We start from the raw sequence: 23,038 nt of genomic DNA, 5'->3' as shown, positions 1-23,038 counted from the left end.
AAAATAGAGTACTTAGAGAATCAGAAATGATTTTTATCAAAACTATTAGTAATACTTTGCTATTTGCTTTTTATCAATATTAATAATCTCTACCTCAAAAAGGGTAACCACTTTTGTTATCAGAGTCAACATTTGTCCAGTCTATGTAAATTTCAGTGCATAATGCATACCATTTTCCATGAAATTCTGCTTTGTAATTTGTACACAGGCTGTTCGGACCTATGGACGTGAGATCCACATGACAGAATTTCTCGACAAGCTAGACTTTTATGTCTTGCCTGTGGTCAATATTGACGGCTACATCTACACCTGGACCACGGTATAAGAGCCAATACTAAGAGGGGCTGATAAAATTAAAATTAGCCATTCTGTTATACTTGTCCTAACCACACACTGCACTTTCAGAACCGAATGTGGAGGAAGACCCGCTCCACCAGAGCTGGATCTAGTTGCACTGGCACAGACCTCAACAGAAATTTTGATGCTGGTTGGTGTAGTAAGTATCAGGCTGACCATTTCACTTGCATCGTGAAAAGCATAGGAAGTAAAATAACAGGAAAACACAACAGTGTCAAAAACAAGAAAAACTATAAAATTTTATACTTTCAATTTGCAGGTTTCTAAAAGCACAGACAATAACCAGTTTATATATTCAGTCAATAGAGATGCATTTCCTATTCTATTGTGTTCCCAGCTGTGTTAGATGCTGGAAACATAAGACTGAACAAACCAGACATAATCCTACTATTTGTGGGATGTACAACCTAGAGGAAATCATCATTAAATAATTATTTAAACAAAAATATGATAGAATTATGATTTTGTGATTCAACTCTCAGTAATGATTACAGTAACACAGAAACTTCTCATAGGTATTTGTCCCCTACTTATTAGTTTTCTTATACTATACTGATCTCATTGTTTAGTACTACACAGGGACATTAGCTGAAACTCCAGTACTTTGGCCACCCCATGCGAGGAGCTGACTCATTGGAAAAGACTCTGATGCTGGGAGGGATTGGGGGCAGGAGGAGAAAGGGACAACAGAGGATGAGATGGCTCGATGGTATCACCGACTTGATGGACATGAGTTTGAGTGAACTCTGGGAGTTGGTGATGGACAGGGAGGCCTGGCGTGCTGCAATTCATGGGGTCGCAGAGTCAGACACGACTGAGCGACTGAACTGAACTGAACTGAACTGAGGGATATTAGGGTTTCCCAGGTGGCACCCGTGGCAAACAGTCTGCCTATCAATGCAGGAGATGCAAGAGATGTGGGTTTGATCCCTGAGTGGAAGGTCCCAAGGAGGAAAGCTAGCAACACACTCCAGTATTCTTCCCTGGGAAATTCCATGGACAGAGGAGCCTGGCGGGCTACAGTCCATGGGGTTCCAACCAGACAAGACTGAGCATACACACACATGCACACAGGGACATATTGGTGATTCCGAATGCAACTTTTTACCCTGTTAGCTTAAAAGCACCATAATCTTGTGACTAAAAGTACATATACTTTATAATGTATACATATATGGGATGATTATAAAAACACTTGTGAAAACAACTTATTTTTTTAACTCTCTAACACTGTAGTTTGAAATTTTGAAACACACCCTGTAGGAACATCAGTGGATGACCACTTGCCATTAACAGCATCATGTTTTTCCAGGTATTGGAGCCTCTAACAACCCCTGTTCTGAAACTTACTGTGGATCTGCTGCAGAGTCTGAAAAAGAGAGCAAGGCTGTGGCTGATTTCATCCGCAACCACCTCTCTTCCATCAAAGCATATCTGACAATCCACTCTTACTCTCAGATGATGCTCTATCCTTACTCCTATGATTACAAACTCCCCAAGAACAACGTTGAGTTGGTAAGTCATCATGGTGGTAGATGCAATATTTTGCTATTGAGTTTTTTTTTTTTTAATTGTATTCCGGGCGGAAAAAAATTATATCATTTCTGGAAGGTCCATGGTTGATCTTTGGTAACAGAAGCAAAACAGATTTACAAGGAATCTGAAATTGGCTAGATATACTGGCTAGAAGAAATATGATTTTCATGCAGAGAATGATCCCCAACATATGGTTCATTCACTAATCTTCCAAAAAACAAGAGTTCCACTTCCTCCTGCTTCACCACAACACTGACATATATGATGATTTCAGATGCATCTGGGGTAATCAACAAAGTTCCTTCACTTCATACATAATCTTCATCAGAAAGTTAATGTTATCAAGCTTGAACTGGATTTGACATACATAGACAGAGTATGGCAGATGTTAATAGGAATTAGGCACATTTGGTTGATGTTGAGCTAAATGATAAGATCCTAAAATGCCTATTTCACGGTTGGATTAGGTGAGAAACAGATATAAATCAATCAGTGAACAAACGATGTGAATAGGTCTTTACTATGCTGCAGTCCATGGGGTTGCTAAGAGTCGTATACGACTGAGCGACTTCACTTTCACTTTTCACTTTCATGCACTGGAGAAGGAAATGGCAACCCACTCCAGTGTTCTTGCCTGGAGAATCCCAGGGACGGGGAAGCCTGGTGGGCTGCTGTCTATGGGGTCGCACAGAGTCGGACACGACTGAAGCGACTTAGCAGCAGCAGATATGAGAAAAAATTAAGTATCCCTGCCTTAAGAATTAGCAATCTTGTTGGAGAGTCAAGATACAATCACGGGAAAAGTTAAATAATGAGTTTTATAATATTCATGTTAAATATAGTATATCTATATTTGAGCATAATTGTTCAAAAATAAGCATATGTGAGTCCTTCAACACCTTTTTTTTAAATTATGAACATCTGACTATCAGAAGTTGGAACCAGTGATCTTAAAGAACAAGTATAAGATTTAAAGCATTTGACTTATGCCAAAAAATAAACTATTTCACTTAGAAAATGACATAGATATTTGGCTTACCTAAATGCATAAATTCAAAGACCCAAAACTTAATCAACTGGAAATTGTTGTTTTGTACTTTCAGATTCGGTCTTTCAGAGGCCAAATAAAATATGTAATGCTATAAATATTTTGTGAAGAGGAAACCAGAAAAATAACTCAACCTCTTAGAAAACTGATAGCTAATAGTTGGCCAGGTCCTTTTCTTTAAAAAAAAAGGGAAATGCTATTTTTCAAAAAGCTTCCCATTTTCCCTACCTATAGCCAAAAAACAAAGGAGAACATCATTATTTGGAACCATTAAATATTTCAGTTTTCCAATAATGCTCAGTCTGTGAGTATCCTCAACAGTGGGTGCTCACAAGCCTGCTATCCCAGAGATGAGTGTGGTTAGCTCCTCATTTCAGTCCTAGATATCTGACCATCAGAGGAGAGGAAGTGGCGGTACATTGCTTGCTTAATTCATGTGAATATGTTTACACTGTACCACATCAAAAGAGAAAAAGACAAAGCCATAAAAACTAAGCGCTAATGAGTTACTAAATAAAATATTAAAATTAAAATTATAAACCACACTAAATGTAACAGTAGCTAATATATCCAGTTTGCTTAATAACTAGTTTTAAATATATAAACACTAAAAGACTAATGCTAACAGAGAAGCTTAAAGTGTTCTTTGGAATGGAACTGCTTCACAATGTTGCAATACTTCTTATTTGAGGAGTAAGTTTAAACACTTTTAGTGATGAAAACTTTCTTGCCCCACTGGCTCGATACAATAAAAACCTAGTATCTGGACTGCTCTAAAAGTCTATAAATTGTCCTTTAGAAAAAAGAATCAAGTTATTTTCACCATTAGAATCTCAAGAAAAACTCTGGCTATGTCCCTCCAGAGATTGTGATCCACTGATACTTTTCTCTAAGAATCACTTCTCGTTTAAAATCAAGGAAAGAGAGGCAATAGAAAAAAAACATACTAGAAATTATATCCTTCAAGATTGTTTTTAAATTCTACAGAAGTGAAACAGAACTATACAAAAGTAAAATATTCATAATGAATTCTCAAAAAGAAAACCCAAACTACAAAATAATCTTACCTTGGATGTTTATCTGTAGAGTCACAAATCTAATAAATTCAAGAAAAAGGACATGCTGTTTCCTACATTTTTTAGAGCATGATAAGATATGTGATAAGATGCATGCATGCATGCATACTTAGCATGATAAGATACAAAACTTATTCGCACTTATATCACACAGATTGATTTGAAAGTAAATTTCCAACAATTTTTTTTCTATGACTAAACTTTTGCCTAGCATCTTAAATCAGTTCAGTTCAGTCACTCAGTCATGTCCGACTCTTTGCAACCCCATGGACTGCAGCATGCCAGGCCTCCCTGTCCATCACCAACTCCAGGAGCTTACTTAAACTTATGTCCATTGAGTCAGTGATGCCATCCAGCCATCTCATCCTCTGTCGTCCCCTTCTCCTCCTGCCCCCAATCCCTCCCAGCATCAGAGTCTTTTCCAATGAGTCAACTCTTCGCATGAGGTGGCCAAAGTATTGGAGTTTCAGCTTTAGCATCAGTCCTTCCAAAGAAATCCCAGGGCTGATCTCCTTCAGAATGGACTGGTTGGATCTCCTTGCAGTCCAAGGGACTCTCAAGAGTCTTCTCCAACACCACAGTTCAAAAGCATCAATTCTTCAGTGCTCAGCTTTCTTTATGGTCCAACTCTCACATCCATACATGACCACTGGAAAAACCATAGCTTTGACTAGAGGGACCTTTGTTGGTAAAGTAATGTCTCTGCTTTTTAATATCCTGTCTGGCTTGGTCATAACTTTTCTTCCAAGGAACAAGCATCTTTTAATTTCATGCCTGCTGTCACCATTTGCAGTGATTTTGGAGCCCCCAAAAATAACGTTTCTCACTGTTTCCATTGTTTCCCCATCTATTTCCCATGAAGTGATGGGACCAGATGCCATGATCTTAGCTTTCTGAATGTTGAGTTTTAAGCCAACTTTTTCACTCTCCTCTTTCACTTTCATCAAGAGGCTCTTTAGTTCTTCTTCATTTTCTGCCATAGGGTGGTATCATCTGCATATCTGAGGTTATTGATATTTCTCCCAGCAATATTGATTTCAGCTTGTGCTTCATCAAGCCCAGCATTTCTCATGATGCATTCTGCATATAAGTTAAGTAAGCAGGGTGAGAATATACAGCCTTGTATATTGTCAATATACAATATACAGTATATTAACAATATACTCCTTTACCATCAGTAAAATCTGAGATTCATATTATTTGATTCATTTGGGATCTGGCACCCCAAAATAATGTAAATCATTTGAATAGTTAACCAGAAATCCTTTCAGTCTTTTTCTTATTTTGTATCAATCCAATTCACTTACTTTCTAAGAACATTTTGCTAGAACAACTTATACCTACAGTATTATTACAAACATATATATAGCCAAATGAGAATTCGAGTCTCTAAATAAGAAAGATACTGGCTTTTGCATTGTTTTTATTTGTAATAAAGATATCAATTTTAAAAAAAAAAGTAAAAGTCTTGACCTAGAAAGATGAATGTGCCTCTGTATTAATTCTCAATTAGAAAAATATGACCCCACTATTAGAAAACAAAAGATGGTAAAAGATTAATAAGATGAATTATTGGCACCACACTACATTTTAGATAACTCAGATTTTCTTAAAGCAATGCAAAGCAGATTCCATCATACAGATTTTAGCATATATATGGTTCTTTTTCTTTATACATCTAAAACTTATAAGATCATATTTGTAGCAAAAAAATATGCTTCAATGAAATAATCAGAAGGAAATTATTCTAGACAGAAACATTAGCAGTTTCAGTCCAAAGTTAGAACATACCATAAGCAGCAATCCTTTTATATCAGAGTTGTGAAAAAAATGTATATGGCTGCGTTTCTGAAAGATCTTACATGGAGATTACATGACAGTTACTCATATCAGAGGACAGCTTTCAGGGGGAAAAAAGCCAAAGATGAGAAAGCAAAAGACCAATGAAATAAAAGTACAGAAGTAATAGTATGGATTACAAAGGCTACTAAAAAATATATCTCCAGCAGATGAGTAAAAAGTTTGAGGAAACATAAGTGCATCTTACATGCATATGCTCTCCTGACAGCAAACTGCTTTTACACACACTATAATTATTTAAAGAAAAAATACAAGATGTACTGTGAGTTTTCAAGTGGCTTCATAAACTGTCCAATCTCAGTATTGACTTCAATATATATCTATCATTATCTTCAAATGAAGTTTTAAGACTCAGAAAAGAATATACTTACAGCTCCAAAATTCTAAAGGGTAATGAAATATTGAGTTATAGTACCTCTTTATCATCAGAGGAAATAAAAACTAGGAGACATAATTTAAAAGGCTCCCAAACCAATCCATATCCATATTTATTAAGCATAGAAAATCTCACAATCTTTGGTCTACTTTCCTCCCAAAGAGGGCTACATGGCACTGTTAACAACAATTATTACTATAATACTACTTCTAAATTCAAAAGCAGGAACAGAACTTCACAAGCGCGAATCTTGAAATTTCTCTGTTTCTGCTTTCTCATTTTCCAGCTTAGACAATGAAGGCTTAGCTGAGCCGAGACCAATGATAGAGGCAGCCTCGGGCATGGTGCTAGCAGATACAGTAGAACTCTCTCAGATCAGATCAGATCAGTCGCTCAGTCGTGTCCGACTCTTTGCAACCCCATGAATCACAGCACACCAGGCCTCCCTGTCTATCACCAACTCCCGGAATTCACTCAGACTCACGTCCATTGAGTCAGTGATGCCATCCAGCCATCTCATCCTCTGTCGTCCCCTTCTCCTCCTGCCCCCAATCCCTCCCAGCATCAGAGTCTTTTCCAATGAGTCAACTCTTCGCATGAGGTGGCCAAAGTATTGGAGTTTCAGCTTTAGCATCAGTCCTTCCAAAGAAATCCCAGGGCTGATCTCCTTCAGAATGGACTGGTTGGATCTCCTTGCAGTCCAAGGGACTCTCAAGAGTCTTCTCCAGTACCACAGTTCAAAAGCATCAATTCTTCAGCGCTCAGCCTTCTTCACAGTCCAACTCTCACATCCATACATGACCGCAGGAAAAACCATAGCCTTGACTAGACGAACCTTTGTTGGCAAAGTAATGCCTCTGCTTTTGAATATGCTATCTAGGTTGGTCATAACTTTAGGCTGTCCCAATTCCCAAACACACACACACATACATACACACACACACACACAGATTTGTACTATGCTGGTGTTCCATATAGCCAGTTTGTAAAAGACCGTTCATTAAATACAGTCTTTTATCCCACAAATATACTATTATCACTTCTAACCCTGGACATTGCTAAGTATTTACACTGGCCAACTAAGAACCCTGACTTCTCAGGGCCCAGTCTTTATGATTCTGGCCCATTCCTTCATGGGTATATATACATAAACCAGGAGAGATATGACAGGCTAATAATTTCTGGAAAATTATTGACCTTGACCAAAAGATAGAAATCCATTTCTAAACTCTAATACCATCTAGCCCAGTGACACCTCACTACCTCTTCATTAAAGTTTTAGTTAATGAGCCACCAAGATAGAAACCCACTGTTCCGCTCAAGCATGTGAGCATAAACCAAACTATGATTAGAGATAAACATAAATATCAGAGGGAAGAAATATTGTGATTAGGAGATGGGCAATTACAGGGTCATGAGAACGCTCTATCACAGCTGTCACTGTGTCCCTGCCTAATAGCAAGAGTAACAGGGTCAGAGCCCGTCTGTCAGGCCGGCTGCCAGCAGTCAAGGCAGATAGGACTGGAACCACACATTTGCTTCAGGAGCTTTCTCAAAATTTCTAATCTCACTTATAAGACAAAAGAATTTTAAATGACAACTGCAGAATTTCTTTGACTGGAGAGACAATTGCTGATTTACCATTCTTAAAGTGGCTTCTTGGTCTGTTAAAAATTCTCCTGCAGGGTCTGGTGACTCATAAGGCAATTGCCAGAAATTCTACTGAGCACCTATTAAGTGCTCAGCAGAAACCATGGTTCCTGCCTTAAGAAGGGAGTAGACAGGGGTCAGCCTGTTATGAGGGTTTTCTGGAAGGAAGAGTGGGAGGGAGGTAACCAGACTATGGAGGGACCTAGATGTCAGACTGAACCCTGTGTCACACAGCAGGCCCTGGAGCCGGTGACCTGATAAACAGAACTACCAGGTCAAATACAGGACTCCCAGTTATGTCTGATTTCAGATAAACATCAAATAATTTTTTAGTGTTTAAGTATGTTCCAAATAGTGCATGGGACAGACTTTACTGGAAAAACATTCATTGTTTATCTGAAATTTAAATGTAACTGGGTAACCTGCCTTTGGTTATAGCCAGCCTGGAAGCAAAGTGTTCTTCTAGCAGGAGTGACCTAGCAGCAGTACTGAGGAGGCACTTGTACTATGGTCAGGAGAGGAAAACAAAACAAGGCATTCAGAGCATCTTGAAAACCAGTTGTCTTCTTTTTCATTCTTTTTCTCTACAATACTTTCTTCTTTAACATAATTACATCTTTTAAGCTGATTTTTGCCTCCTCCCCTTTCCCCAGAAGACATTTGGCAATGTTAAGGGGGGGGGGGGGGGGGGGTTGATTGTTTTAGCTGTGGGAGTGCTCCTGGCATGCAGTGGATAGAGGCCAGGGGAGGCTGATCAACCCCCTACAATGCACAGTTCAACCCCCACACACAGGATGACCCAGCCCACCTGTCAAAAGCACCAAGCTTGAGAACTCCACTTTAAGCAAAGATAAGAAAAATCTCATTCCTGGCCAAAGTCCTTGGCTTTCACAGGATCTTACACCTCCACACACACAGTTTACAGTTTTCTACAAACCTCAAGTGCAAGACAGCACATCCCCATTACACAGCATTTATTTGGAAGAAGCACCACTGCCATCAAAAAAAAAAAAAGAAAAATTCTGGGCTTTGCAGCTTCAGCTGACTCATGCTTCACATTTTACTTGAATTCTAAAGAGCTAAAAAACACATATTTAGATCAGCCACAGAAAGAATTTAGTTTACATCAGTGAAAGCATTGCCACACTCCCCATGGGGTCTGCCAAGATAGACAGGCTCCGTTCTCCTAAAGCAGACCCTTTGCTACTCCTTATCTTCTTTTTTCCCCCACCTCAAGGCTTTGCAGTCAGAGCCTGCACTTGTTTACTCTCCTCCTTTTTCTCAGAAACATATTTGTTTTTTCAAGTCCCGTAGGCTTTCTCCTCAGTCCCTGCCTTAGTAGGCCCTGGGGGTTTCTCCTTTTGCACCAAAATTACAAAAGTTCAATTCCTCACTGGTCCCTTGGTGTAAGTTACCCAGGATCACAGCACAGAAGGAAGGAAACTGCAGTGACAGATCATTTTGATGTTTCCATTATCACATGTATTCACCCAGAGGGATGGTTAAACTCAGGACTTGAAGTTAGAAACAAAGTTCTGAAGCAAATCTCCTCTGCACTGGTGTATACCCCACAGCCAGGGTGGGGCTTCTGCTTTCTTGTACTGTAAGAATGGGCCAGGGGAAGATGAGAAGAGGCAGCCCCCGCTGCCATGACACTGGCTGTGCACTTGAGGTTGCAGTAAGGACATGAGCACAGTCGTGAGACAGGGGCTTCCTGATCACGTGTTACATGGGAGTGCAGGTCACTGAAAAAGATCACCCTCGCCTTGTTCATCTCACCAGCCTCCTGGAGCTCAGAGCCTCGGGAGATGTTACAGGAGTCGGCCCTTTGTCTCTTGGGCTTTGAGTTAGATGTGACATTTTAGACTCTCTCTGTCTTTTGCTCTATGACCAAGGCCTCCTTTTAAGAAGACAAGTGACAAAAGAAAGCATGCATAAGATGTGCTAGGAAACGCCTAACTAAGGATTAATAAAGGCTGGCCATGTTTGGCCTTGACTGAAAGCAAAGTTTTCTCTCAGACTGGTTTATATTTAGCTTCCTTCTGTTCTTTACAATTGGTAAAACCAGCTCGAGCAACACTTCTTTTGAAGTATTCCAAGGCCACAAGGAGAAGTGAAAAAGAGCACAGGATTTAAAGCAAGAAGAACCCAGCTCAAGTCAGCCACTTACAGGGCTGCGTGCCCTTGGGCAAGTTCTTTTATCCTCTCTGAGTTTCAGTTCTTTTATCTGTAAAATGGGGATAAAAATATCTAGCTCTTAGCAAGAGCTCTTTGTAAAGTCTAAGGTTTTATGTAAATGTTAGTTCTTATTTTGAACCCGTTGAGGATGTAAGGTCTCCGTTAAATAACAGGTTATATAGAAAGTGTTATTAATTAGAGTTTCAAGATATGAATCATGGTCTCTGATATACCATTGTTTCTGCTGCACTTCTGTCAGCTGTCTTAGTCCCTTTTTACAAAAACATACAAGGAAAAGAAGTTACCTTCTCTAATATATTAGCAAATTCAGGAATCACCTCTCTCTCTACCATACCTGACAGGCAGGGGTCAGTCATCCAGCTTGGTTGGAACATTCTCACCTAGCATGCTGCCCCACATGGCATTCCATTCTGCTAGAAAATTCTGTGTTGATGAAATGTGGACAGATAATGTTGGGAAGATAAATGAGTAACATTTATGAAAGTATTTGAACTCTTCAAAAGAAAAGACTCACACTGATTCCAGAGATTTTTGTTACCATAACTGGAATTTAAAATATGACATTTTGGTTGATTAATGTTTGTTCTGACTTTTTTGTCTCTTGGCCTTAGAGGGGCTGAAAGAAAGGGTCCACAGACTCTACTTTTTTTATGAAAGGAAATAAGCTAAGTGCATAGTAGAGGTCAATATCTAAATATGCTAACCCATCAACCACCACTACATGGTACCACCACTCTCCCCACAAGCATCCTTAATCTCCACCCAGGTTGGGGGGGGAGGGGGGGTCACAGTCCAGCCTCTGTAGAGCTCTGCACTCTGCACCCCCAATCAGACCATGCCCACCTGAAGCCCTGGGAAGAGAATCAATTGAGTAACCATGTGCTAGGTGTTATGCGATCTGCTAAGGATACAAAACAAACAGCCAAGAATCCTTCTCCCCCACCACCACCCCACCAAAAGCTCCACTAGAGGACAGACAGATGCAAAAACACATGATGGGAGCACAGAGTGATAGGAACTCCGATGGAGACGTGAGCCCTCACGAAGAAGAGGGGCAGCTTTGCAAAGAAGGTGACATTTAGACTAAATTTGGAAGAACAACAGCAATTCCCCTTGTAAACAAAAAAGGCAAGAGGATTCCTACAAGGGGAGAAGGACACCCAAAGTCATGGAGGTAAGGAGAGGCAGGGAACAGAATGAAAGCAGTTCAGGGCCACTTGGCTTGGAAAGAAGGTGGGGATGCACGGCAAGTGATACATGGCCAGACTTCATGAGAGAAGGTGAGAGAGCCATTCAAGGATGCGGTGATGAGGGGATGGTCAGAAGGTGAGTGAGGAGGTTGATATCAAGATGAGAGAGCAACTGAGGACAAGGAAAGCCAAGTCTGAGACACAAACTAAATGTTCCTTTAATGGGCACCAGTGACAAGAGCAAAATAACAGCTGTTTTAAGTTAACATCAATCTTAGGTATTGTTTCAGCATCGGAGGCAGAGCAACGGTTTGCAAAAGTTGTCTCTGATGGCTTAGATTGCACTTGGTTATTGCTTTGAGGAAAGGAAACCAAACATTTTTATGTGGCCCTAATGACAATCCCTGGTGGCTCAGACAGTAAAGCATCTGCCTACAAATGCGGGAGACCTGGGTTTGATCCCTGGGTCGGGAAGATCCCCTGGAGAAGGAAATGGCAACCCACTCCAGTACTCTTGCCTGGAGAATCCCATGCACAGAGAAGCCTGGTAGGCTACAGTCCATGGAGTCGCAAAGAGTCGGACACGACTGAGCGACTTCACTTCACTTTACTTCAATGGTAGTTATGACTAAATGGATAAGTTGATCAATCAAAAGAGATAACAGATCACAAGTAAGCCTCTTAGATTTTGCCAGATAACTCAAATGTTACATTATACCAATAAAAATACAGAGAGACTTTGAAGATCATCTGACATGCAGGAAATCAAGAGATAATGACAATGATCTTGTCTTAAATCGCCTAAAGTCATCACAACTTTTCACATTTGGAACTAATTGTAAAGAATTTCCTTTATTCCAGATTTATGGAGATAAAATAAATATAAGGTGTACAATGTGATTATTTGATAATATAAATACTGCAAAATGTTTAATTAATTTACATACTATCTCACATAATTGTCATTTTGTTACGGTGAGAACACTAAAGCTCTACTCTCATAGCCATTTTCATGTATTCAATGAAGTCTTGCTATCTATAGTCACAATGCTGTACATTACATGCCTGGAACTTATTAGAATCTTATTTCTACTAACTAAAAGTCAGAATTCATGGCTTAAGGTGGGGTTGGAAAGCAGAAAAGAAGAAAAGCCTGAGGAAGGCAGCTAGAGAAGGAATAAGAGTTCTTTAGGATCAGAGGTTTTGCCTTACAGAAAAATAAATAATAAAAATTTCCTTGGTTGAATCAAAAGTTAAGGAAACTGTAGAATTGTAGGAAATATGCTGTTGATCTAGGGCTTCCCTTGTAGCTCATTCGGTAAAGAATGTGCCTACAATGCAGGAGACCCAGGTTCAATTCCTGAGTTTGGAAGATCCCCTAGAGAAGAAAATGGCAGCCCACTTCAGTATTCTTGCCTGGAGAATCCCACAGACAGAGGAGCCTGGCAGGCTACAGTCCATGGGGTTGCAAGAGTCTGACATGACTTAGTGACTAAACCACCACATGCTGTTTATCTAGCAAAAAAACCTAGTACCTCACCATGTTTCACATCTTTAAAAGATGGTTTTAAATGTATTCTGAGTATTGTGCAATGTTTACAGAGTATTCTGATTTCGATTGGCAATAGACCCTATACTAAGGGATGGAGAGAAGACCCAACTCTAGTGTGCTGGTTAGAATAAGATTAAACTACAGAAACAGTACCCTTAGATAACAACAGGAAAGACTGCACACAGTATGAGAAAGCACATATTATTTTACCAGTTTGGAAAAAGGGGAAGTAAAACCCTGAAATCTGAGTTCAAGTTTCTGTCTCAAAACTCTAAGAATAATAAGTTAGTTCCAAGAAACTGATTGCATCATTTCAGTGGACCAGACCAGAAAATCAGGCTTGAGATCATGATTTATAATTCCTTTTAAATTTTCAAATTTACCACTTGGTTGGTGAAGCATTCATGCTTGGGGAGCTGAAACTCTTAAAGTCTTACAGTCATGCCCTCATCAATTTAAGTTAAGACTTTACTAAACTGGTTTTAATATTAGAGCAAGGAGTAAGGAAAGTTCCTACTTTTAAAAAATGGAATTATTCTGATGTCATCACCAACCTCACAGTTTTTCAGGCATATGTACAAGACAATTATGTTGCCAAAGTATGAAATACAGCTAGTTTCATAGCCAGAATGAATTATGTCTAATTCTCCTGCAGTAAACAATCAGATTCACCAATCTGTATTCTCCAGACAGCTAAGTCAAGCCTTACTTTTCAAGTGATTCAGTGCACACTGGAGACTTTACAGAACAGGAAGGAGCTGCAGGCAGAGCCCTTCTCCCAAGGAACTGAGTGTAGGGGCCAGGAGGGCAACTTAAGGTGATGCTGCTTTTAAGAAAAAATAAATAAATTAGTACTTACTACTTTTCTTAATTCTGGGATTGAAATATTCTGCATTTTGAAATAAAATAAGTGTTCTCTAATTTTTCACTCTAAAAAAAAATCTCCCACCCTGGAACTACACTCCTCCTTGAAATTGTCTGCTCTGGTGGCTCAGATGGTAAAGTGTCTGCCTACAACGCAGGAGATCCAGGTTCAATCCCTGGGTCGGGAAGATCCCCTGGAGAAGGAAATGGCAACCCACTCCAGTATTCTTGCCTGGAGAATCCCACGGACAGGGGAGCCTGGCAGGCTATACTCCATGGGGCCGCAAAGAGTCCGACACGACCGAGCAACTAACATGCAAATTTTACTCCAACAATGATTTAAAATAAATGTAAGTACCTAATTCTCAAATAATGTGGTAGAAAGAGTGCTTATCATCCTCAGAGTTTCAAAAATATAGTTACTGAGTAACCACTAAGTGGGCTTCCCAGGTGGCACTAGTGGTAAAGAACCTGCCTGCCAATGCAGGAGACACAAGAGACGAGGGTTCAGTCTCTGGGTCAGGAAGATCCCTTGGAGGAGGGCACAGCAACCGACTTTAGTGTTCTTGCCTGGAGAATCCAATGAACAGAAGAGCCTATCGGGCTACAGTCCATAGGGTCTTCCAAGAGCCCACAGCAAGGAAGCAGGAAGAGTTCATGGCCACACAGGTGCAGAGTGCTGAGACAGAAGGATGTACGAGAACAGAGCACACCCAAAGACTAGCCAACCCACCCCGCAGTATCAGGAATGGTTTCCCAGGACGGTGACACAGAAGCTTTATCTGGAAGGACAATTGGTGGGGAAAATCAATAGAAGGAAGGTGACTTAGCATGTACGCACAAACACTGAGCAACACCCCCTGCGTTAGGCCCTGGGAACACTGAGATAAAGGACAGGAAAAGTCACTGAGAACTTAGAGGGCAGCTAATGGTACTGACACAATATGACTCACTCTGTGTATGAGACAAAGGGAAGCTCAGCCTGGGTGCTTGGGGAGGCTGTTAGGGAAGACATCCTTCTACCAGAATCACTTGCACTGTGTGACTAAACTCACTGCAAAATGGGGCTGGGCACTGAATAAGATTAAGACACTAACCCGAATTATGACTTATATGTCTTCGACGTCTTAGAAATAATGGACGGGTATCTGTTTGTCAGTGTGCACTTTATTTCTTCACTCATATACCACTCTTTTGCAGAACACCCTAGCTAAAGGTGCCGTGAAAAAACTGGCCTCACTGCATGGTACCACGTACACCTATGGCCCAGGAGCTTCAACAATCTGTAAGTCTCGGCTTCAGAACCATGCAAAGGCAACAGATGGTCCCCAGAGTCTTTCCTTTCTATCATTTAAAGCATGTGACTTTTGCCTGAGAGTGAATGTTTTATAACACATGTAATCAGTTTTCTGTTTAGAAGACAAAAGGGGGCAGGGAATATCCCTTTCAACTCTGCTCTCTGTAAACATCTGCTCTCTGTAAACATCTACTGAGCATCTACCTCCATGCCAAGTCCTCAAGGGGTGCCCATGGATAAAGGAAGCCGGGACAGAGAGAGAGCAAGAGGGAAGGAAGAGGGAAGGAAAAGGGAAGGAGGGAGACCAGAGCAATCTTCCAAGAGCCCACAGCAAGGAAGCAGGAAGAGTTCATGGCCACACAGGTGCAAAGTGCTGAGACAGAAGGATGTACGAGAACAGAGCATACCCAAAGACTAGCCAACCCACCCCGCAGTATCAGGAATGGTTTCCCAGGACGGTGACACAGAAGCTTTATCTGGAAGGACAATTGGTGGGGAAAAGCAATAGAAGGAAGGTTTTCTTGGCTAAACAGACTGAACTTTCAAAGGGCTACCTCAGGCTTAAACTGTTTTCATGGGGCGCAAGCAAATGGCAAAAGAGTTAGTTATAGGCTGGACCCCAGGGCCTTGGGTGCTACAGTGTGATTTCACTGAGAAGGAACATACTGCAGGTTCCATTTCCAATTTCTACATATATTTGCCTTTGCATGATTTTTTTCTCCCCCAGGCCTTAAAGGACCAGAAATATAAGGGAGAAAATGGCCAGCCTCGCCATCAATGGCCTTCAATGCAGTTGGAGAGGCTCCAATCATGAGGGTTTTTTTTTTTTTAAGCTTCATGTAGAATACAGTTTTCTGTATTCTTGTCCTTTATTAAACTTCTCTGTGTCAAATGGGGTATACTATTTTCTTAAGGGGGTTCTATTAGAAATAACTCATCTATTCACATACTGTGAACTTCATAGAAGCTTTATTCAGGCCAGTTCAATGAGGTTTCTTTTTCCATTATACCATAAGCCCTTGGAGGGCAGGGGCCATGTCTTTCCTTTGTCCTAGTATTTCCAAAGTTGAGCACATGGCCTGCTGCTCAATGAAAACTCTACAACTTCGGACTGAATGAATGAATGAATGAGCAAGTGACTGAATAAATGAATGACACCATAACTGTCACTGAATGAATAATTGAATGATGTCCAATCTATGCCAGGCCATATGCTGGATCCCAAAGAAACAAAAATGAAGACCCAGCTCTGCCCTTGAGCTGCTCCAGTTTCATCATTCAGTATAGTTTCAGCGAGGCTCAGAGTCCTCTCCTCTCACCAATCATCATTCAGTTTCCCTTATTTTTCTAGAAGATATACATTATTTTCCCAGGAACTATATATATGTTGTAAACAAATCACACACTATGTGACAGTTTACCACAGCATAGAAGCACACTGAGTATATAAATGTGTGTAACTGATTACATCCTGAAGTATTAAACACATCACTATTACCATGTAGAGCTAAGAGGTAATCTTACCAAGAGTTAAGATTGGAGTAATCTTTAAAACAGCCCCCATAGCTTTTGTGATCTTGATGACTAGAAAATTTCCCTACCTGTACTATTTTGTTCAATGAAACATTTGTAATTATAAAAGAAAGCTGGCATGATTTTAAATCTCCTTCCTAGATTTAAATTGTTTTCTCCCCTTTGATTTGCTCATTTCAGATCCTGCTTCTGGGGGCTCTGATGACTGGGCTTATGACCAAGGAATCAAATATTCCTTCACATTTGAACTCCGGGATAAAGGCAGATATGGCTTTGTCCTCCCTGAATCCCAGATCCAGCCAACCTGTGAGGAGACAATGCTGGCCATCAAATACGTTACCAGCTATGTCCTGGAACATCTGTACTGAGCCAGAGTGCTAAGAGCTTGATTTCTGAATATTCACTCTGTTTCTCTTCTATCCTGAATTCCTACTTTTGTGGGCCTGGAGGTTTTTTTTCCAGATCCTCATCTTTCTTTTAAGCTTCTGGGTCTATTACGCTACTTGGATCTTTAATATTGATCATAATAAAAGTGAATCAGGATAACTGAAAAGCCTGACAGACTGTCTGCTTCTTTGGGGGAAAAGATATGAACAAATGACGAAGCAAGCTGTGCACAACCAATGATGTAGGTCAGCCTGCAAGGAGTTGAAGTCATTGGGGTATTGACAATCACAGCAGATTGCAGAGATGTCCAGGTTATAGTGGGGGGCTGATGAGGAAGAAGTAGGAGAAATTTAGGACTGTAAGATATGGTATAGGTGAGACGATCCCATCACAGTTTAGCTTTCACGTCAGCTCATTCAAGTTATTTTCTGAGCTGTAGTTACTACATGCCAAGTACTTTGCTAAGCAACTGAGGACCGAGCAACAAAAAATAAAGAAAACATACCTGCCCTCAATGGTTGTATAGGCCATTTGAGATGACAGACATGAAACAAATAATGATTTAACTTATTATGTAAACTAAGATCATGGCATCTGGTCCCATCACTTCATGGCAAATAGATGGGGAAACAGTGGAAACAGTGGCTGACTTTATTTTTCTGGGCTCCAAAATCACTGCAGATGGTGACTGCAGCCATGAAAAGACGCCTACTCCTTGGAAGGAAAGTTATGACCAATCTAGACAGCATATTAAAAAGCAGAGACATTACTTTGTCAACAAAGGTCCGTCTAGTCAAGGCTATGGTTTTCCAGTGGTCATGTATGGATGTGAGAGTTGGAGTTCTTTATAGGAAAGCTGAGCACTGAAGAATTGGTGCTTTTGAACCGTGGTGTTGGAGAAGACTCTTGAGAGTCCCTTGGACTGCATGGAGATCCAACGAGTCCATCCTGAAGGAGATCAGTCTTGGGTTTTCATTGAAAGGACAGATGTTGAAGCTGAAGCTCCAATACTTTGGCCACCTGATACAAAGAGCTGACTCTTTTGAAAAGACCCTGATGCTGGGAAAGATTGAGGGCAGGAGGAGAAGGGGACGACAGAGGATGAGATGGTTGGGCGACATCACCGACTCAATGGACATGGGTTTGGGTGGACTCCAGGAATTGGTGATGGACAGGGAGGCCTGGCGTGCTGCGGTTCATGGAGTCGCAAAGAGTCAGACATGACTGAGTGACTGAACTGAACTATTATGTAATAGCTAGTGATTTAATTTATATCATTGATCTGAAGTAGAGGAGAAATCTCAGGAAGCGCTGAAAACTGAAGAACGATTATCTGGATGAATGGAGTACAATTTCCAGGCGCTATTAACTATGCAGAAGCTATAAGAAGAAAGCCAGAAAGGGTGGAACTCAGAGAATTGAGGGAAGATGGGGCAGGTGTAAGGGCTGAGGAGAGAGTTGGGGATAATATCAGGCAGGTTTAGAGGTCAGGTTAAGGATCTGGAACACTGGTCTAAGAACAAAGAGAAGCATTTTGGATCCTTAGAAGGTGGATCCAAAAAATACTGCTGCAATTTGTGTCAAAGAGTGCGTCTATGATTTCCTCTAGGAGTTTTATAGTATCCAGTCTTACATTTAGGTCTTTAATCCATCTTGAGTTTATTTTTGTATGTGTTATTAGAGAACACTCGAATTTCATTCTTTTACAAGTAGCTGTCCAGTTCTCCCAACACCATTTATTGATAAGACTGTCTTTTCGTCATTGTATATTCTTGCCTCCTTTGCCATAGATAAATAAGTAAAGGGAAAAGGAATAATTGGGACCTAGCTAAGCTTAAAAGCTTTTGCACAGCAAAGAAAACCATCAAAAAACAAAAAGACATCCAATGAATGGGGGAAGATATTTGCACATCATTTGACTGATGAGGGGCTAATACTGAACATATGTAAAACTCAACAACAAAAAAATAAACAAGTGGGTTAAAAAGGGGCAGAAGAATGAAACAGACATTTCTCCAAAGCGGAAATGCAGACAGCCAAGAGAAACATGAAAAGATGCTCAACATCGCTAATCATCAGGGAAATGCAAATGAAAACAATGAGATGCACCTCACACATATCAGAGTGGCTAACATCAGAAAGAACACAAATAACAAATGCTGGCCAGAATGTGGAGACTAGGGAACACTCCTACACTGCTGGTGGGAAAGTACACTGGTGCAGACACTGTGGAAAACAGTAGGGAGGTTTCTCAAAAAACTGAAAATTGAACTACCATATGACCCAGCAATTCCATCCCTGGGTATATATCCAAACAAACATAAATGTGAAATGATACATGCTACCTCCGTGTTCACAGCAATACAATTTACACTTGCCAATATGCTGTAGCGACCTAAGTGTCCACCAACAGATGGAAAAATAAAGAAGATGGGGTACATATATACAATGGAATAGAGCTCATTCATAAACATTAATGAAATTTTGCCATTTGCACCAACATGGTAGATATTGAGGGCATTATGCTAAGTGAAATAAGTCAGACAGAGAAAGACAAATACTGTCCAATATCACTTATATAAAAAATAAATGAAAAAATACAACAAACTAGTGAATAAAACAAAAAACTCATGAATAAAACAATAAAAAATACAACAAACTAGTGAATAAAACAAAAAATAAATGAAAAAATACAACAAGCTAGTGAATAAAACAAAAAACTCACAACAGACTCACAACAGAGAACAAACCAGTGATTACTAGTGGGGAGAGGGGAGCAGGGAGGGGTAATATAAATGTAGGAGGAAAAGGCGGTTATTACGGGATGATATGAAATCATGTGTGTGAAACTTCTGAAACCTGTAAAACAGTATAGAATTTAAAGAATTTTTCATTCAATTAATAAAGAGCAATAAGTGACTATCCTGGCGGTCCAGTGGTTGAATCCATGCTTCCAATGCAGGTACATGGGTTCAATCCCTGGTTGGAGCACTAAGAACCCACATGTCACAGAGCATGGCCAAAAATTAAAATATAAATAAAAATTTTAAGAGAACAATGAGCAGCCACTGAAGATGTTAAATTGTAAATGACGTGATCAGAGTTTTGGGTTTAAAAAAAAAAAAAACACCAGTCAGGCTACAGTGTGGAAAGTAAATTGGAAGTGAAATAAGAAGGTGCCAGGGACCCTGACTGAACCATTTGGGCCTAAAATAAAAGAGGCAAAAATAATTCTTTGACTTGTACATCAAATATGACTTGAAATTTTCCAGAATTAAAACTGAACATGCTAATAATGGAGAGTATTGTTGTCGTTCTTCAGTCACTCAGTCGTGTCTGACTATTTGCAACCCCATGGACTGCAGCACACCAGGCTTCCCTGTCCTTCACTATATCTCAGAGTTTGCCCAAACTCATGTCCATTGAGTCGGTGATGCTATTCAACCATCTCATACTCTGCTGCCCGCTTCTCTTGCCCTCAATCTTTCCTAGCAGCAAAATCTTTTCCAGTGAATCAGCTCTTCTCATCAGGTGACCAAAATATTGGAGCTTCAGCATCAGTCCTTCCAATGAATATTCAGAGTTTATTTCTTTTAAGATTAACTGGTTTGACCTCCTTGCTGCCCAACAGACTCTCAAGAGTTTTCTCCAACACCACAGTTCAAAAGTATCAATCCTTCATCACTCAGCCTTCTTTATAGTCTAATTCTCACATCCATACATGACTACTGGAAAAACCATAACTTGGACTATATGGACTTTTGTCAGCAAAGTGATGTCTCTACTTTTTAATACTCTGTCTAGGTTTTTCATAGGTTTTCGTCCAAGGAGCAAGCATACTGTGCAAAGTTCAAATTTTAAAATATAATAATATGTATTTAGATTTTAATGGGGGAGGGGGGCATTGGTTACTTTAAAATCATAAAGCAAAACATGACCTCATTGTTTTCCATGTGGAGTCAAGGAAAACAGGATTCCATATCTAGCATAATACATTAAAGTAGCTGTGGCAGTGTTCTATTCAAAAACAAAATCCACTAGTCACTTGTTCGAAAGTTGTCAAGCCAAAGAATGATTAATTGCATTAATTGTCCACTAGATGGTAGCAGTCAGCTGCTATAATTTGTGAGGCAATCCTCTTCAAAATAATTTAGTAATATCAATATATCATTCATTTTTTAAAAAATAAATCATTTAAGTAGGCATAGCAAAGGAGAGACTCTTAGGTGCAAAAATAGAAGTTCCCACAAAGTTTTAAGCAGTATTGATGCTAACTTTAAAAATAGATGTAATTTAGCTAAATTATCTTTCCCCCATTCTATTTAAGTTCCATCCATGTGAACTGCAAGGATAACTCAACCACAGTTACTGGAGTGAAGTTACCTTGATGGAGGTGTATCATTCAATTCATAGACAGCTCCACAGAACGCTCCCTCACCCTACCTGTAGCAGATAGCATCTACCTCTAAGGGATGCTGTGGCCCAAAGTTCAGTGCTTTAAAGTAGAAATTAGGAATCTATATGGGCTTTTCTAAAATTCCAAGGAATTTTTAAGAAGAATAAAGCATAGGAAAGGAAATAAAATCCATGTATCTGAGATTTCCTGCACTTGAGACATTTTGGCTCTGTCTCTTGCAACTGAAAGTTAACAGCTGGCAGGTTAGCAGTTTCATTTGCCTGAGCCTTGTAAAGAATAGTAAAGACTGAGAGAAAAAGAGAAAGAGAAGTTTCTGCATTAAGCCTTCCCAGTGCAATGGTGCTGTATACCCTCCTGCCTGGCTGACCACAGGCTCCTGCTTTGGCAGACCGGATGCTGCCCAGCCTTGCCTACACAGGAGCCCCTGACTGTGACTTACTCCCATCTGTGACTTACTCCCACCTCAGGACCTAGGACAGGCTCCAAGCTCTTCCTTCAGTCCCCAGCTCTTAACTCTCCAAAGCAGCAATTAATCAACAGCATAGGAACAGCTCCCTGGCTCTTTCCTATCTCCGATGGTGTTGCCACAAGACTAGCAAGACTGGTTTTCCAGCCTGTAGAATGGGAGTTCTGCTAGAATCACATCTCATGTATTCATCTGCTTTGCCAGATAACCTATATGGATTGATCAAAGAGAGAATTTCAGGTGTAGAAGGAAGACAGGAGGAACCGTGACAATTAATAAGGTTACTTAGGTCATCTCATTTAAGCAGGTAGTTACCCCCGTCTAGCCCGATCTGCCACTGCCTGAATCACACATCCATGTATCTGTCCAGAAACACCGCCTTGTGTGCAACTGGTAAAGACATGTTTCTCTGCAGCACTCTACAGGGCAGTTTCAGTTCCATGTTAAATATACAATATCCATAACTAAAGGTAGCAATTTGTCCTTTCTGACATTTCCTTTATGAGATATTTAAAGGTATTCCATCAGTTTACTATATTTGATTTACAGACAGAAAATTATTTGAAGAATTCTAGTAAATCACATGAGAATGTTCACTTCCATTTTCTAGGACATTTCCTTTATGGTGATAATGTTTGAAAAATATGAAGAAAAGCATACTGTAAGAAATAAAGTGATATTTTTAACTGTGTCTAGACACACAAAAATCCTAGGAGTACAAAGACCAAGAAAGATGGAAAATTACTGTTGTGTGAAGGATTCAACTTTAGATATCTTTTTAAAGAGGTTAATTTAACCTGTGAAACACCACATCACCTTATACAGTTAATCCTAAAATGATACAGTGTCCAACAACTACTCATCCTACTCCATAAATATGCCAGTTCAGTTCAGTCGCTCAGTCATGTCCGATTCTCTGTGACCCCATGAATCGCAGCACGCCAGGCCTCCCTGTCCATCACCAACTCCCGGAGTTCACTCAGACTCACATCCATCGAGTCAGTGATGCCATCCAGCCATCTCATCCTCTGTCGTCCCCTTCTCCTCCCACCGCCAATCCCTCCCAGCATCAGAGTCTTTTCCAATGAGTCAACTCTTCGCATGAGGTGGCCAAAGTACTGGAGTTTCAGCCTCAGCATCAGTCCTTCCAAAGAAATCCCAGGGCTGATCTTCTTCAGAATGGACTGGTTGGATCTCCTTGCAGTCCAAGGGACTCTCAAGAGTATTCTC

The 23,038-nt window shown here is 40.2% G+C and overlaps 1 protein-coding gene across 1 annotated transcript in view; it reads left to right on the top strand.

The window, feature by feature from the left end:
- Positions 1-17,097, top strand: part of CPB1 (carboxypeptidase B1) — a 37,202-nt gene extending 20,105 nt beyond the window's left edge. The window contains exons 7-11 of the mRNA XM_019967964.2: positions 209-319; positions 406-496; positions 1,670-1,872; positions 14,909-14,993; positions 16,719-17,097. Of these exons, the coding sequence (XP_019823523.2) occupies positions 209-319; positions 406-496; positions 1,670-1,872; positions 14,909-14,993; positions 16,719-16,906 (678 nt within the window). The 3' untranslated portion in view covers positions 16,907-17,097. The remainder of the gene's footprint in view (positions 1-208; positions 320-405; positions 497-1,669; positions 1,873-14,908; positions 14,994-16,718) is intronic.
- The last annotated feature ends 5,941 nt before the right edge of the window (positions 17,098-23,038 follow it).

This window comes from Bos indicus, chromosome 1 (genome assembly GCF_029378745.1).
Source record: "Bos indicus isolate NIAB-ARS_2022 breed Sahiwal x Tharparkar chromosome 1, NIAB-ARS_B.indTharparkar_mat_pri_1.0, whole genome shotgun sequence".
NCBI classification, from domain to species: Eukaryota; Metazoa; Chordata; class Mammalia; order Artiodactyla; family Bovidae; genus Bos; species Bos indicus.
Note: the sequence above shows the minus strand (reverse complement) of the source record. Positions and strands in the feature narration are given on the sequence as shown.